This window comes from Xenopus laevis, chromosome 3L (genome assembly GCF_017654675.1).
Source record: "Xenopus laevis strain J_2021 chromosome 3L, Xenopus_laevis_v10.1, whole genome shotgun sequence".
Classification (NCBI taxonomy): Eukaryota; Metazoa; Chordata; class Amphibia; order Anura; family Pipidae; genus Xenopus; species Xenopus laevis.
The window spans coordinates 3,173,619-3,189,419 of record NC_054375.1 but is presented as its reverse complement, the minus strand read 5'-3'; the positions used below and the strand labels follow the sequence as shown (position 1 = coordinate 3,189,419).

Genomic DNA, 15,801 nt, shown 5'->3' with positions numbered 1-15,801 from the left:
ATAGAGTTTGGTGGATGATGTCATAGTTAGTATTATGGGATGGAGCTTGTCAGACAGATGGACTTGGGCTATAAATGGACAGGTGATGGGGTAGTTTGGAGGCTGGGCAGTGTCTTAATTCCCCCTTTAATTTCATTTCATACATAATTATATATTAGTAAAGTTTATTAACCCTGGGATTTAGCCATTTACCAATCAGAGGCAAGGTAACTTTAGGTCACTGTGATGTCATAATGACTACACAGTGACCTAAAGCAAGGTAACTATAGGTCACTGTGATGTCATAATGACTACACAGTGACCTAAAGCAAGGTAACTTTAGGTCACTGTGATGTCATAATGACTAACATAAGAAAGCCTTTCATGATATGGGCGGGGCATAGTGATGTCATAATGACCTCATCTGTTTATCTAGTATCACACCTGAACTCATTTCATTTAGTTGCGGATTAGCTATTGGACAGAGCTCCTAGAGACTGCTCAATACTAATCTTCATATTATTTATTTATTCAACATCTTTAACGAGTAAGTAATAGAGAAACCTCTTTTCATTGGTTACTTATAGTCCAAGTATAACACTTAATATAAGAAATCGATTTTTTTCCCATAATATATTGAGGAAAACAATGCGATTTTAGCTGGGAACCTATAGGCCTGCAAGTCTGACCTGTCTGTTATGGGGAAAGAAAGGTTTGCTGAGGGATTATATTTAGAAATGGGTTTTGAAGAATAATAAAATTATGTGAGTTATGAATGTATTGTTTTTCTCATTTAATAATACATTCAGAACCCAGTTTTAGTTAGAAGACTGCAGACCTGTAAGTCTAACATGTAAATGGAGGAATGTATCTAGATGTGTATTGAGGGGTGTGTTTTGGTGACTGATATAAGAACTAGATGGCACTGTGTCCTGGTGATCATAACTAATGGTCTAACCCCAAGGTGCATTAGTCTTGGGAATTGCACAGGTTTAACAATGTTCTGCTTCCCTCCCTCAGATTCATCTAAATCACAATCAATCAGAATCAATCAAATCAATCACATCGAAAACACAATCACACAATGAAGGTTGAACTCAAATCCAATGATCTAGAGAACCAAAAGAATGTTCCAATGAGAAGAAGAAAGAACAGTATGTGCAAGGAATTCCTGAGATGCTTCGGCTCATTTGTTCTAGGCATGTTCTTGGCCATAGTATTTGCCTTCTTCACTCTGTTTGTGAAGAGCTACAGCCTGGACATCTGCATCATCGCCAGCGCCTTTATTGGAGTTTTCCTATCTCTCGGCATGGCGTTTTCTGAGCAGATTCGAGTAATTGTATTCCTAACACTGCCGCAGATTTTTGCAGGTAAGTTCCACGGGTTTGACTTTAGCTTAAGGCCATTTAATTGGGTCTAGGGGGAGGGGTTGAGACATTTCTGGTCTGAACCAGCCTTGGAAACTCTATTTGGGTTCCCCATGAAGATAGGGGGAATGTTTGATTTATTTGTGGGGAGGAGAGGAGGTCTCACCATCAGCATAGAAACTTTAATGTAGGGGCAGTCAGGCTATGGAATAATGAGAATAAGAATAATGATTAATTCTCCCATCTCTCCCAGCTCAAGGCAAGAACCTGATTATTGCACTGGCCTTTTCACTGACCATCCAAGGACCCGCCGGAAATATCCTGGAGAATTACAAGCGGGTGTCGGAAGCAACCTCGTGCGGGTTGCAGTTGGCCGTGAATCAGACCTTAGAAGTTGTTGAGGAGATGAAAGCGCCTGTGATGAGTAAGTAACGGAAGAGCGGTGGGTGTAGCAAGTAGGAATATCCCAATCTACCTTTTGGGCGCTTGAAGGTGACCCTACAGGTGCAGATCTAGTCAGTCAGAATCTGGGTGGGTTGTATGTGAAATAAAGTGCAATCACGTGAGTCTCACACTTGTTTCTTTCTTTCCAGGGGCTTTGGACAAGATCAAGTCCATTGCTGGTAACTTTAAAAATGTCTCCAACCGGTCGCAAGGCTTCTTTACTGCCCTACAGGAGGGCGTGAGACGTATAGGTAAGTAGAGAAACCCTCGGGTTGTGTGTGCCCAGTCAGTGATACCTTGTTACTCTGTGGTACCTGGCGTGGCATCAATACTGTTAATAAACTCGCCTTCTAATCCTCCCGTCCTTCCTAGGCCGAGACTTGAGAGCGGCGTGGTCATACCTGTACAACATGGGAACTATCTGCAATGAGGAGTTAGGGAACCCGAGCAAGAAATGTTACCAGAAATTCGATACGGCCAAGCAGACTTGTACCGATAATGCCGGCTTGTTTGGCTTCGTCTGCGGCATTATAGACACATTTCGGCCCCTGTGTGCACTGGCTGGAGGTAAGTTACAACTCACCCCAATCTGACATGTTCTGCTCTAGTTCTTTCTCCTGGATTAATGACAAATTCTAATGAATCCAACTTCGTCTTTCCCACAGTTCCGTGCATGGGCCCCGACTTTGTTCAGAATCACGTCAGTCGACTGAAGGACAAAGGTGAGTGACGCAGATTTGGTGGGTGGGTTGGTTGTTATGGGTTACTAAGCAGGCAAGTCTTTCTGGACACTGTGTGTGGGATTTAAGGATCCAGCCCTTGTTCTATAGCAAAATTCCAATCTCTGCACTTTCCTTACAGCTGCCGATTCCGTCCTTAACAAGTTCAAGGATCACTTTCTGTTTAATATCACTGTCATCCACGACTTTGATATCAACGTCAGCGCCACCGACGTGATCAACGTGGCAGAGCAGATTATGGACGAGGTGAACGCCAGTATAGAGCCTTACCTGGAGATTATTGGACTGGCCCAGTATTTTGTGCTCTTCTTCTGCCTTTACTCCTTCATTCGGTAGGTCCAATTCCTCTGTTCTTACTGTTGCTTCTGATTGAGTTCTGACCCCATTTCCTGTAGTATCTGCCCAGTCCTGTAGGGGGGGATAGTGAGTATGGGATATATATGTACAGGGGGCATTGTAGCTTTCATTCCTGCTCCCCTTCCCACTCTCTCTCCCATAATGTTACTTAAGGAATTACCCTTTCTAATCGGATTTCTCATTGATCTGCAGGGCGGCGCTATATCGCAGGAATTACCTGCTCAATGACAAGCACGACAATTTCTACATCACTAAGAACTTTATGAAGCTGAATGAGCTGAGAGTGAAGACTGGTGCTCCCTCTCTGTTACCCCTGAACATGAAGGAGCAATCTCTCTACGTCTCACCTGGTGAGTCCCAATTCTTTTCAGTAACACCCCCCACTCATTCACTATAGTACAGACCCCTCTATGCTTAGTGACCCCCACTACTCAATATAATTACCCAACTCTCAATAACAAAGGTACCTGCCACTTACTGGCTATAACTACCACTCACTTAACTACTCAATCACAAGTTTACTCACCCCATAGTCTTTATAGTAACCACACACCAATATTAGCCGACTGTATTACATTTAGGAAACCCACTCCATTTTCTCATGAGTCTCTCTCATTCCTACAGTTTCCCTGAAGATGACGTCAATTGAGAAGAATATGTTGACGGGTTTCTTGGGGATTGTGCCGTACATGATAGGCTCCATCTTCATCATCTTGATAGATTTCGGAGCCTACTTTTTGCTAGGGAAGGCACATGAACAGCTCAGTGGCAATATAACGGTGACAGGTAAGAGGGTTATTGGTCTGCTCTTTCACATTGGACAGGGAGGGGACTGCCTGTAATATAGAGTGAGAGGTAATCATTTTTGTGTTTTTTTGCTCCATTAGCTCCTCTAATCTTCAACGTCACCGTAACGGGCTCAAATTTCTTCAGCGACTTCTTTAAACAGATAATATCCTCATTTGAGGATATGGTAAGGGGACAAGTGCAGATTCTCACATCCAAGTGTTTGGTTACCCCATCAAAGCCGGACTTCCGGGGCTACATAATTATCGGTAAGTAAAGTTTGCATTTGGGATGTGCAACTCTATTATATTATGTGTTACTGTCTCCATCTTGCCCTATTGTCTCCATTGTTACCTACTGTTTCTATCTTGTCCTACTGTCTCCATCGTTACCTACTGTTTCTATCTTGCCCTACTGTCTCCATCTTGTCCTATTGTCTGCATCTTGCCCTACTGTCTCCATCTTGTCCTACTGTCTCCATCTTTCCCTACTGTCTTAATCTCCTCCTAAGTCTCCATCCTGTCCTACTGTCTCCATCTAGTCCTATTGTCTCCATATTACCCTACTGTCTCCATCTTTCCCTACTGTCTTCATCTCCTCCTAAGTCTCCATCCTGTCCTACTGTCTCCATCTTGCCCTACTACCTCCATCTTGCCCTACTGTCTCCATCTTTCCATTCTATCTACATCTTGATTGATGGTCCTAAATTAAACCTGCTCTTTTTTCTCCTAGGACTTTTATACGGATTTGCCTTTTTGGCCACCGCGATTGGGGTGTATCTTACGAGATTGAGACGCTCCCTCTGTGCCTATTATTATCCATATCGTGAACTGGTAAGTTTGTAGGAAGCAAAACTCCTCACACATTCACATAGTAGTTAAAGCTGATAAATGGCATCTACAGTCCATCAATTTCACCCTAGTTGCTCATATTCTTATTTAACTTTATTACTCCAAATTGTATTGAGACTTCTCCCTGGCTCAGGCTATAGGAGTATTAATCCCAAAAGCCCTTTAATATCTTAATCATGTAAAAGACACGTGACATCCTTGAATAGGAAATACTTTCTAATGTTCACATTCACATAGGGACCAATAGTGTTCAAAGTATATTTGATATTTCATTTGCTTCTCTCCAGGAAAGGATCTGCTTCCTGTACAACACGATTATCTGCGAGCGCCCAGAGAGGACCCCTTATCATATGAAGTACATTGTTACTGCTTCCCAGGATCCACAACCCAGCAGCTTCCTCTACAAGCTGGCCAAACGGTATAGCAATCGATTCATACCCTGCCTGGATATACACATTTCATAGAGAAAGAGTGTGAGTGTGATAAACATTCTCCCCTTTTATTTTTACAGAAACTCTGTGTTTTACCGTCTGGTCAGACTGATGGGCAAAAGGGAAGAGTTCTGCATGGAATGTGCCAAAGTCAGAACCGACAGTAACAGCCTGGAATTTCTAGCCTGTATTACCAGGGACTGCAGAGGTAAGTACCCCATCACTTTCAGTTGAGCCCAGTTCCTAGTACAGTACATGGCCACTTCTTAAGCCCAAATGGTCTCCATTTTTATTATCAGAATCTCAATTGGGGGTGCAATAATCACAGCCATGTTTTTAGGGGCAACCCACTAAATGTATGTATGAGTTCTGCATGTTGGACTCTGGTATTTCATGTAATATCTAGTGCCATAAATGTCTGGCTGGCCTATTGATTGTCATACTGAGCCATGTCTCTCCCTAGGGCTGTACTGCGGAGACTGCTGCATCAAACTAGAGAACGCCTGCAAGTTCTGCCTCACTCCCCTCACCTACTCGGATTCAACAGATGAGGAGATGTAAGTTTTGCCTGAAATACTCCCCTTTCCCACCTGTTTCCCCATCTTGTGCCGGTGTCTTGTAGGTCCCATCCCCAAATGATCCCATTCCCCCCTACTTATACACTAGTCTTATGTATTATAAGGGTTTGTAGAAAATAAAAAATCATTTGGTGGAGATTAAAGACCAGTTACTGCCATCTTGTCCTACTGGCACCATCTTGCCCTTCTACTAGGCCTCGTTCTTCCTTCCTACAACATTTAACCCTTATTCTAATCCTCAGAGACTCCAGTGATGAGGAGCAGGTCGAGCTGTGGCTGGAGGAAAGAGGCAGGAGTAAGAGGTTCACGAAATCGCAAAACACTGAGGAAGATGAGGACTCGGACTCCTCCATGGAATTAAGGTAAGAGCTTGTAGAACCTCAGAAAGGGTGAAAGCCATAAATAAGAGAAAGGAAGCCCCATTAGATATTGCAGAACTCTTCTTATTTTGCAAGTGTGGCCGCTCATTGGTTATAAATAGTTTAAAGGGGAAATTAGCATGAACTTTTAGTATTTTGCAGTCAGGGTATGTTTGGGGAGGGCTCTCAGCTGACATTTAACCCTTTGTACTTGCAGTGATGCCGACTATGAGTACCAGGAGCAATCCCCATCAAGTGACAGCTCAGACGAGGAGACTCTAGATGAAGCATTTTCCAAGTTGACGAAGATGAAGAAAAAAGGCATCCCAAGGAAATTGTATCAGAGGCGCTGAGCTATAGCAAGACTAGGGGACAATAAAGGAAGGGACTGATCCCAATGGGCAGAACTCATTCTCCTTGGATTTAGAAAAATGCCCAACTGCAGAGAAGAAACGCAATGTTTTGTACAGAAATGAGTCCTCGTCGGCTGGGACACACCAGATTCACAGCCCCCAAAGTGGGTGGGTCTTACCCAAAGTGGGTGAGATATTGGGTGGATTGGGGGCTGTGTCTCTGGCTTGTGACTTGGTCCCTGAAAATCTAATCTTAAAATCTAAATAAAATATATTTCATATTTTTTCACAAAGCAACTTGAGTGCAACAGCTTTCTGTTTTACAAATCTAAATATGTATCATTTTATATATTTTAATTTATATATTTATATTATTTTAATTTCATATATGTATTTTATTTGTATAGTTTTATATATATCCTTGATAAAGGCACCAATATGGGCTGAAATGTTGGATACATGAGTGATGCTTAATACAATTTTTGATAACAAGAATTTTTCGGAGTGCGGGTCCATTCTGAAGGCTTTATATATAGATCAATGTAAAAAATGTATTTCATATATATTTTTAAGACATATATTAAATTAAAGATTTATATTTTTATATAAAAAACAAAGAAATACATTGTTTTACAAAACATGACGACTGTCCTGTGGATTTACTGTGATTGTGACAGAATCGTAAGGCCATTTTGTGCTTGTGTGACATGTTGGGGAATATACTGAAGCGTTGTACAAGCGGAACTGTACATTGCTGACAAGACGTGTCCCCAACTACTCGTCTGTTCAGGGATGGTTGTTCCCGTTTGGCATAAATGGCCTCCTGCATTGTCCTATCCTGCACTCTATAATCTATTGATCCCCAGTAATGACCTCTCCCTCCCTCTTCACTGGATCCTCAGGGACTCAGGGTGGGGCCACAGGCTCCAACATTTGCTCAGAATTCCTTAAATATGACAGGAGGGGCATGAGTGGGCTGTACTGTATATAAGGCCTGGTTACTGTATATAACACCTGATTATTGTATATAAATTATTGTATATAAGGCCTGGAGGAAACAACACACACACATATTAAATTTGGGTCTAGAACTTAGAGGGGCCCTTGGGGGCCCAGTGCAAGTAGAAACAAGAGGGTGTCTATACATACAGGGTTGTGTATCTACTCACACTGGTACATTGAAAGGCTTTTGGAGCCACACATTAGATTTAAACACATGGGGAGGGGGACCCTAGCTTTCATACATCTATCGGGATCCCCTAATTCCAACCCTACACACGGTCGGTACGGGGCCAATCCTGCTCCAACAGAACCGGGTGCCGAGTGCTGGAGAGGGACGAGTGACTTGAGAAGTGGAGCCGTTAACTCTCACAGCTTTACGTTTTTATCAACTGCCAACATCATGAATTTTGATACAACACCAATAATGTTAATTACAATCAGAAAAGCTCCCTTTTTTAAGGTTTACTTATCCTCTAACAAGGACATTGTAACAGATATACGACAATCTCCCTATTGGTCATCACTTGATAAAATGACCAATCACCTAGTTATACACAGCAAGAGCAGATCCTTGAGCAGGGGCTTGTTCAGAGTTATTTGCCCAAACAAAGATCACATCGATGGTACTTTCTCATGTCATGGTTGACATTTGTTGTAACTCGTGGTTGTCAGAAAGCTTTACAGTTAAAGAATTAATTATATTAGATATGATATAAGTGATTATGGTTTATGTAACCCCATCATTCCCCCCAATGACCAAATGAACTTTAACGTATCACTAAACTCATCCTATATGCAAATAACCGTATTGTAACTACTTTGCTTTGAAGAGGGGCTAAAACCATCTTCAAAACCAAGAACTCCTTCTTGACCAGCAGAATTGAAAAAAAACTCAATGCTGGAGAATTCTTAATCCATCACAATCAAGTTAATTGCCTATCTAACTATAATAATAATTCAATCATTTCAACGAATTCACAGGTAACATATCATATCTAATTCTTCCATTTCCAATTAAATTCCATTCCAAATATTTAGTAATATTTCATAAAATAAAGTCTCTTAATCCTTTGTTGTTCCTTAAACTCTGTTCAAAGATGGTGACTGTAAAGTCGTTAGTAAAGGTGTTGTCCCAAGTATAATTCTTTGAGGTGATTAAACCCAAGGACAGGAACTTCGTGTACTTGTACTTCCAATATATCATATTGTCCTTGTCTCTTATCATCTTGTGATTGTCAATAAAAAATATTCCTTTAAGATCATCATCATCATCATCACACAAACGTGGTAAGTTCTTTAATCGTATTGACTGTATGTAGCCTTGTACTACATCTTCATTACCATGTAGTTTCATTAAACATTTTCTCTATAATTCCACAATAATTATATAACTTTACTATTACTTCCATACCCCAACCAGACTAAGGGGTAGATTCACTAACAGAGCCAGTGTCGGACTGGCCCACCGGGATACCAGGAAAACTCCGGGTGGGCCCAGGTGTCAGTGGCCCCTCATGCTGCTAAACTTTTGGCCTATTTCATGGCAATTCTCTATTTCTATGAGAACAAAGATGCTAAATAGATGGAATGATTGATTATAGTCTGTAAAGAAAACAGACTAGGAGAATAGAGGTTGATTGAGGAGATGAAGAATATTAGTACTGAGAGTGGGTCTCTGGTCTAAGGTTTTATGGTGGGCCCCTGGTCTAAGGTTTTTGGGTGGGCCCTTAGTGTCCCAGTCCGACACTGGACAGAGCTATGTTGGGAATGTATTGTTTTTTTAATAATACATTCAGAACCCAGTTTTAGTTAGAAGACTGCAGACTAACACTTGATATAAGAAATAGATTTTTTTCATATAATATATTGAGAAAAAGAATGCGATTTTTGCTGGGAAACTATATGCCTGCAAGTCTGACCTGGCTGTTACGGGGAAAGAAAGGTTTGCCGAGGGATTATATTTAGAAATGGGTTTTGGAGAATAATAAAAGTATATGAGTTAGGAATGTATTGTTTTACTCATTTAATATTACATTCAGAACCCAGTTTTAGTTAGAAGACTGCAGACCTGTAAGTCTAACATGTAAATGGAGGAATGTATCTAGATGTGTATTGAGGGGTGTGTTTTGGTGACTGATATAAGAACTAGATGGCACTGTGTCCTGGTGATCATAACTAATGGTCTAACCCCAAGGTGCATTAGTCTTGGGAATTGTACAGGTTTAACAATGTTCTGCTTCCCTCCCCCAGATTCATCTAAATCACAATCAATCACATCAATCACATTGAAAACACAATCACACAATAAAGGTTGAACTCAAATCCAATGATATAGAGAACCAAAAGAATGTTCCAATGAGAAGAAGAACAGTATGTGCAAGGAATTCCTGAGATGCTTTGGCTCATTTGTTCTAGGCATGTTCTTGGCCATAGTATTTGCCTTCTTCACTCTGTTTGTGAAGAGCTACAGCCTGGACATCTGCATCATCGCCAGCGCCTTTATTGGAGTTTTCTTTCTCTCGGCATGGCGTTTTTTGAGCAGATTCATGTAATTGTATTCCTAACACTACTACAGATATTTGCAGGTAAGTTCCACGGGTTTGGCTTTAGCTTATATATATAATTGGGTCTAGGGGGAGGAGTTGAGACATTTCTGGTCTGAACCAGCCTTGGAAACTCTATTTGTGTTCCCTATGAAGAGAAGGGGAATGGGTGATTTATTTGTGGGGAGGAAAGGAGGTCTCATCATCAGCATAGGAACTTTAATGTAGGGGCAGTCAGGCTATGGAATAATAAGAATGATTAATTCTCCCATCACTCCCAGCTAAAGGCAAGAACCTGATTATTGCACTGGCCTTTTCACTGACCATCCAAGGACCCGCCGGAAATATCCTGGAGAATTACAAGCGGGTGTTGGAAGCAACCTCGTGTGGGTTGCAGTTGGCTGTGAATCAGACCTTAGAAGTTGTTCAGGAGATGAAAGCGCCTGTGATGAGTAAGTAACCGAAGAGCGGTGGGTGTAGCAAGTAGGTTAGATCCCAATCTACCTTTTGGGCACTTGAAGGTGACCCTACAGGTGCAGATCTGGTCAGAATCTGGGTGGATGGAGACAGGGGCTGCAGTCACATTTGGGTGTCTGACAAGATGGACAGATCAGTGCTATTTGCCCATGGCAGTATATGTGACAGAAAGTGCAATCGCGTGAGTCTCACACTCGTTTCTCTCTTTCCAGGGGCTTTGGACAAGATCAGGTCCATTGCTGGTAACTTTAAAAATGTCTCCAACTGGTCACAAGGCTTCCTTACTGCCCTACAGGAGGGCATGAGACGTATAGATGAGTAGAGAAACCCTCGAGTTGTGTGTGCCCAATCAATGATACCTTGTTGCTCCGTGGTACCTGGCGTGGCATCAATACTGATAATAAACTCGCCTTCTAATCCTCCCGTCCTTCCCAGGCCGAGACTTGAGAGCGGCGTGGTCATACCTGTACAACATGGGAACTATCTGCAATGAGGAGTTAGGGAACCCGAGCAAGAATTGTTCGATACGGCCAAGCAGACTTGTACCGATAATGCCGGGTTGTTTGGCTTCGTCTGCGGCATTATAGACACATTTCGGCCCCTGTGTGCACTGGCTGGAGGTAAGTTACAACTCACCCCAATCTGACATGTTCTGCTCTAGTTCTTTCTCCTGGATTAATGACAAATTCTAATGAATCCAACTTCGTCTGTCCCACAGTTCCGTGCATGGGCCCCGACTTTGTTCAGACTCACGTCAGTCGACTGAAGGACAAAGGTGAGTGACGAAGATTAGGTTGGTGGGTTGCCATGAGTTACTAAGCAAGGAAGTCTGTTTGGACACTGTGTGTGAGATTTAAGGATCCAGCCCTTGTTCTATAACAAAATTCCCATCTCTGCACTTTCCTTACAGCTGCCGATTCCATCCTTAACAAGTTCAAGGATCACTTTCTGTTTAATATCACTGTCATCCACGACTTTGATATCAATGCCAGCGCCACCGACGTGATCAACGTGGCAGAGAAGATTATGGACGAGGTGAACGCCAGTATAGACCCTTACCTGGAGATTTTTGGACTGGCCCAGTATTTTGTGCTCTTCTTCTGCCTTTACTCCTTCATTCGGTAGGTCCAATTCCTCTGTTCTTACTGTTGCTTCTGATGTTACTAAAGGAATTACCCTTTCTAATTGGATTTCTCATTGATCTGCAGGGCGGCGCTATATCGCAGGAATTACCTGCTCAATGACAAGCACGACAATTTCTACATCACTAAGAACTTTATGAAGCTGAATGAGCTGAGAGTGAAGACTGGTGCTCCCTCTCTGTTACCCCTGAACATGAAGGAGCAATCTCTCTACGTCTCACCTGGTGAGTCCCAATTCTTTTCAGTAACACCCCCCACTCATTCACTATAGTACAGACCCCTCTATGCTTAGCGAGCCCCACCACTTACTATAGTTACCCAGCTCTCAATAACAAATAACTTACTGGCTATAACTACCACTCACTTAACTACTCAATCATAAGTTTACTCACCCCATAGTCTTTATAGTAACCACAAACCAATATTAGCCGCCTGTGTTACATTTAATAAACCCACTTTGTCTGTCCCAGCCTCCATTTTCTCATGAGTCTCTCTCATTCCTACAGTTTCCCTGAAGATGACGTCAATTGAGAAGAAGATGTTGAAAGGTTTCTTGGCGATTGTGCCGTACATGATAGGCTCTATCTTCATCATTGTGACAGATTTCAGAGCCTACTTTTTGCTAGGGAAGGCACATGAACAGCAATATAACGGTGACAGGTAAGAGGGTTACTGGTCTGCTCTTTCACATTGGACAGGGAGGGGGCTGCCTATAAGTGAGAGGTAATAATTTTTTTTGCTCCATTAGCTCCTCTAATCTTCAACGTCACCATAACAGGTTCAAATTTCTTCAGCGACTTCTTTAAACAAATAATATCCTCATTTGAGGATATGGTAAGAGGACAAGTGAAGATTCTTACATCCAAGTGTTTGGTTACCACATCCCGGGGCTACATAATTATTGGTAAGTAAAGTTTTAGGTTATCTCTTACAGTCTCCATCTTGCCTTCTGTCTCCATCTTGTCCTACTGTCTCATCTTGCCCTACTGTCTCCATCTTGTTCTACTGTCTCCATCGTTACCTACTGTTTCCATTTTGTCCTACTGTCTCCATCTTGCCCCACTGTCTCCATCTTGTCCTACTGGCACCATCTTGCCCTTCTACTAGGCTTCGTTCTTCCTTCCTACAACATTTAACCCTTATTCTAATCCTCAGAGACTCCAGTGATGAGGAGCAGGTCGAGCTGTGGCTGGAGGAAAGAGGCAGGAGTAAGAGGTTCAGGAAAGTGCAAAACACTGAGGAAGATGAGGACTCGGACTCCTCCATGGAATTAAGGTAAGAGCTTGTAGAACCTCAGAAAGGGTGAAAGCCATAAATAAGAGAAAGGAAGCCCCATTAGATATTGCAGAACTCTTCTTATTTTGCAAGTGTGGCTGCTCATTGGTTATAAATAGGTTAAAGAGGAAATTAGCATGAACTTTTAGTATTTTGCAGTCAGGGTATGTTTGGGGAGGGCTCTCAGCTGACATTTAACCCTTTGTACTTGCAGTGATGCCGACTATGAGTACCAGGAGCAATCCCCATCAAGTGACAGCTCAGACGAGGAGACTCTAGATGAAGCATTTTCCAAGTTGACGAAGATGAAGAAAAAAGGCATCCCAAGGAAATTGTATCAGAGGCGCTGAGCTATAGCAAGACTAGGGGACAATAAAGGAAGGGACTGATCCCAATGGGCAGAACTCATTCTCCTTGGATTTAGAAAAATGCCCAACTGCAGAGAAGAAACGCAATGTTTTGTACAGAAACGAGTCCTTGTCGGCTGGGACACACCAGATTCACAGCCCCCAAAGTGGGTGGGTCTTACCCAAAGTGGGTGATATATTGGGTGGATTGGGGGCTGTGTCTGTGGCTTGTGACTTGGTCCCTGAAAATCTAATCTAAAAATCTAAATAAAATGTCTTTTATATTTTTTCACAAAGCAACTTGAGTGCAACAGCTTTCTGTTTTACAAATCTAAATATGTATCATTGTATAGATTTTAATTTATATATTTATATTATTTTAATTTCATATATGTATTTTATTTGTATAGTTTTACATATATCCTTGATAAAGGCCCCAATATGGGCTGAAATGTTGGATACACGAGTGATGCGGGTCCATTCTGAAGGCTTTATATATATATATTTTTTATACATATATTTATATTATTTTTATACAAGATGTGGACATATTTATATAGTTACTTTTGTAGATATACAGTTTAAAATACATTTTTATTAATATATTTGTTTTTTATATTATTTTAATGTCATATATACATTTTTATATCAATGTAAAAAATGTATTTCATATATATTTTTAAGACATATATTAAATTAAAGATTTATATTTTTATATAAAAAACAAAGAAATACATTGTTTTACAAAAAATGACGACTGTCCTGTGGATTTATTGTGATTGTGACAGAATCGTAAGGCCATTTTGTGCTTGTGTGACATGTTGGGGGAATATACTGAAGCTTTGTACAAGCGGAACTGTACATTGCTGACAAGACGTGTCCCCAACTGCTCGTCTGTTCAGGGATGGTTGTTCCCGTTTGGCATAAATGGCCTCCTGCATTGTCCTATCCTGCCCTCTATAATCTATTGAACCCCAGTAATGACCTCTCCCTCCCTCTTCACTGGATCCTCAGGGACTCAGGGTGGGGCCACAGGCTCCAACATTTGCTCAGAATTCCTTAAATATGACAGGAGGGGCATGAGTGGGCTGTACTGTATATAAGGCCTGGTTACTGTATATAACACCTGATTATTGTATATAAATGAGTGTATATCAGGTCTGGTTACTGTATCTGTATATCTGCCTCTTGCTGCCTGAAGATTTTACAGTAAATCCATAACATGAACGGGGAGAGGAAACAACACACACACATATTCATTTGGGTCTAGAACTTAGAGGGGCCCTTGGGGGCCCAGTGCAATTAGAAACAAGAGGGTGTCTATACATACAGGGTTGTGTATCTGCTCACACTGGTACATTGAAAGGCTTTTGGAGCAACACATTAGATTTAAACACATGGGGAGGGGGACCCTAGCTTTCATACATCTATCGGGGTCCCCTAATTCCAACCCTACACATGGTCAGTACGGGGCCAATCCTGCTCCAACAGAACCGGGTGCCGAGTGCTGGAGAGGGACGAGTGACTTGAGAAGTGGAGCCGTTAACTCTCACAGCTTCACGTTTTTATCAACTGCCAACATCATGAATTTTGTTACAACACCAATAATGTTAATTACAATTAGAAAAGAACCCTGAAAAATTTTACTTTTTTTTAACGTTTACGTATCCTTTAATAAGGACATAGTAACAGATATACGACATTCTCCCTATTGCGTCATCACTTGCTATTATTATTATTATTATTATTAAGATACAAAAGAAAGTCATTCAGACATCTCCATGGTAACGTTAGGTCATTGTGATGTCATAATGACAATAACAGAGGTCCATCTGTCTCCTCCTGGGGTGGGCGTGGCATAGTGATGTCATAATGACCTCAGCTATATATATAGCAGCAACACCAGTGCAGCCGCTATCAGTTGTTGGAGGATTAGCTACCGAGCAGAACTGTTGTGTCTGTTTTGTACTAATCAACCAACTGAATTCTACATCTTTGTAAGTATAAAGCTTGAAACTAACGGAACTGGGGAATTCAGTTGGGGCTGTGAATTTGCAGCCACAATAAGGATATTGGGGGAGGTTGGTTGGGGGTAGGGATGCACCAAATCCACTTTTTTTGATTCGGCCGAACCCCCGAATCCTTGGCGAAAGATTCGGCCGAATACCGAACCGAATCCAAATCCTAATTTGCATATGCAAATAAGGGGTGGAAAGTGAAAATCTTTTTTAACTTCCTTGCTTTGTGTCAAAAAGTCACACATTTGCATATGCAAATTCAGATTCGGTTCGGCCTGGCAGAATGATTCGGCCGAATCCTGCTGAAAAAGGCCAAATCCTGGCCGAATCCCGAATTTGGTGCATCCCTAGTTGGGGGATTGTATTTAGAAATAGAGTTTGGTGGATGATGTCATAGTTAGTATTATGGGATGGAGCTTGTCAGACAGATGGACTTGGGCTATAAATGGACAGGTGATGGGGTAGTTTGGAGGCTGGGCAGTGTCTTAATTCCCCCTTTAATTTAATTTCATACATAATTATATATTAGTAAAGTTTATTAACCCTGGGATTTAGCCATTTACCAATCAGAGGCAAGGTAACTTTAGGTCACTGTGATGTCATAATGACTACACAGTGACCTAAAGCAAGGTAACTATAGGTCACTGTGATGTCATAATGACTACACAGTGACCTAAAGCAAGGTAACTTTAGGTCACTGTGATGTCATAATGACTAACATAAGAAAGCCTTTCATGATGTGGGCGGGGCAT

The 15,801-nt window shown here is 41.6% G+C and overlaps 2 protein-coding genes across 2 annotated transcripts; both read left to right on the top strand.

Moving 5' to 3' along the window:
- The first annotated feature begins 1,048 nt into the window (after positions 1–1,048).
- Positions 1,049–6,461, top strand: LOC121401356 (DC-STAMP domain-containing protein 2-like). Its single transcript, XM_041585823.1, has 15 exons — positions 1,049–1,349; positions 1,600–1,770; positions 1,940–2,041; positions 2,163–2,357; positions 2,456–2,512; positions 2,652–2,862; positions 3,080–3,237; positions 3,512–3,673; positions 3,775–3,942; positions 4,406–4,506; positions 4,812–4,942; positions 5,036–5,163; positions 5,419–5,512; positions 5,776–5,895; positions 6,110–6,461. Exons 1-15 carry the CDS (start codon positions 1,064–1,066, stop codon positions 6,243–6,245), a joined length of 2,220 nt encoding a protein of 739 aa, XP_041441757.1. The 5' UTR covers positions 1,049–1,063; the 3' UTR covers positions 6,246–6,461.
- Positions 6,462–9,771: 3,310 nt separating this feature from the next.
- LOC121401127 (DC-STAMP domain-containing protein 2-like) lies at positions 9,772–13,159 on the top strand. The gene is made up of 10 exons (XM_041585477.1): positions 9,772–9,832; positions 10,072–10,242; positions 10,480–10,575; positions 10,765–10,887; positions 10,986–11,042; positions 11,148–11,388; positions 11,476–11,633; positions 11,916–12,069; positions 12,565–12,684; positions 12,899–13,159. Exons 1-10 carry the CDS (start codon positions 9,772–9,774, stop codon positions 13,032–13,034), a joined length of 1,317 nt encoding a protein of 438 aa, XP_041441411.1. The 3' UTR covers positions 13,035–13,159.
- The last annotated feature ends 2,642 nt before the right edge of the window (positions 13,160–15,801 follow it).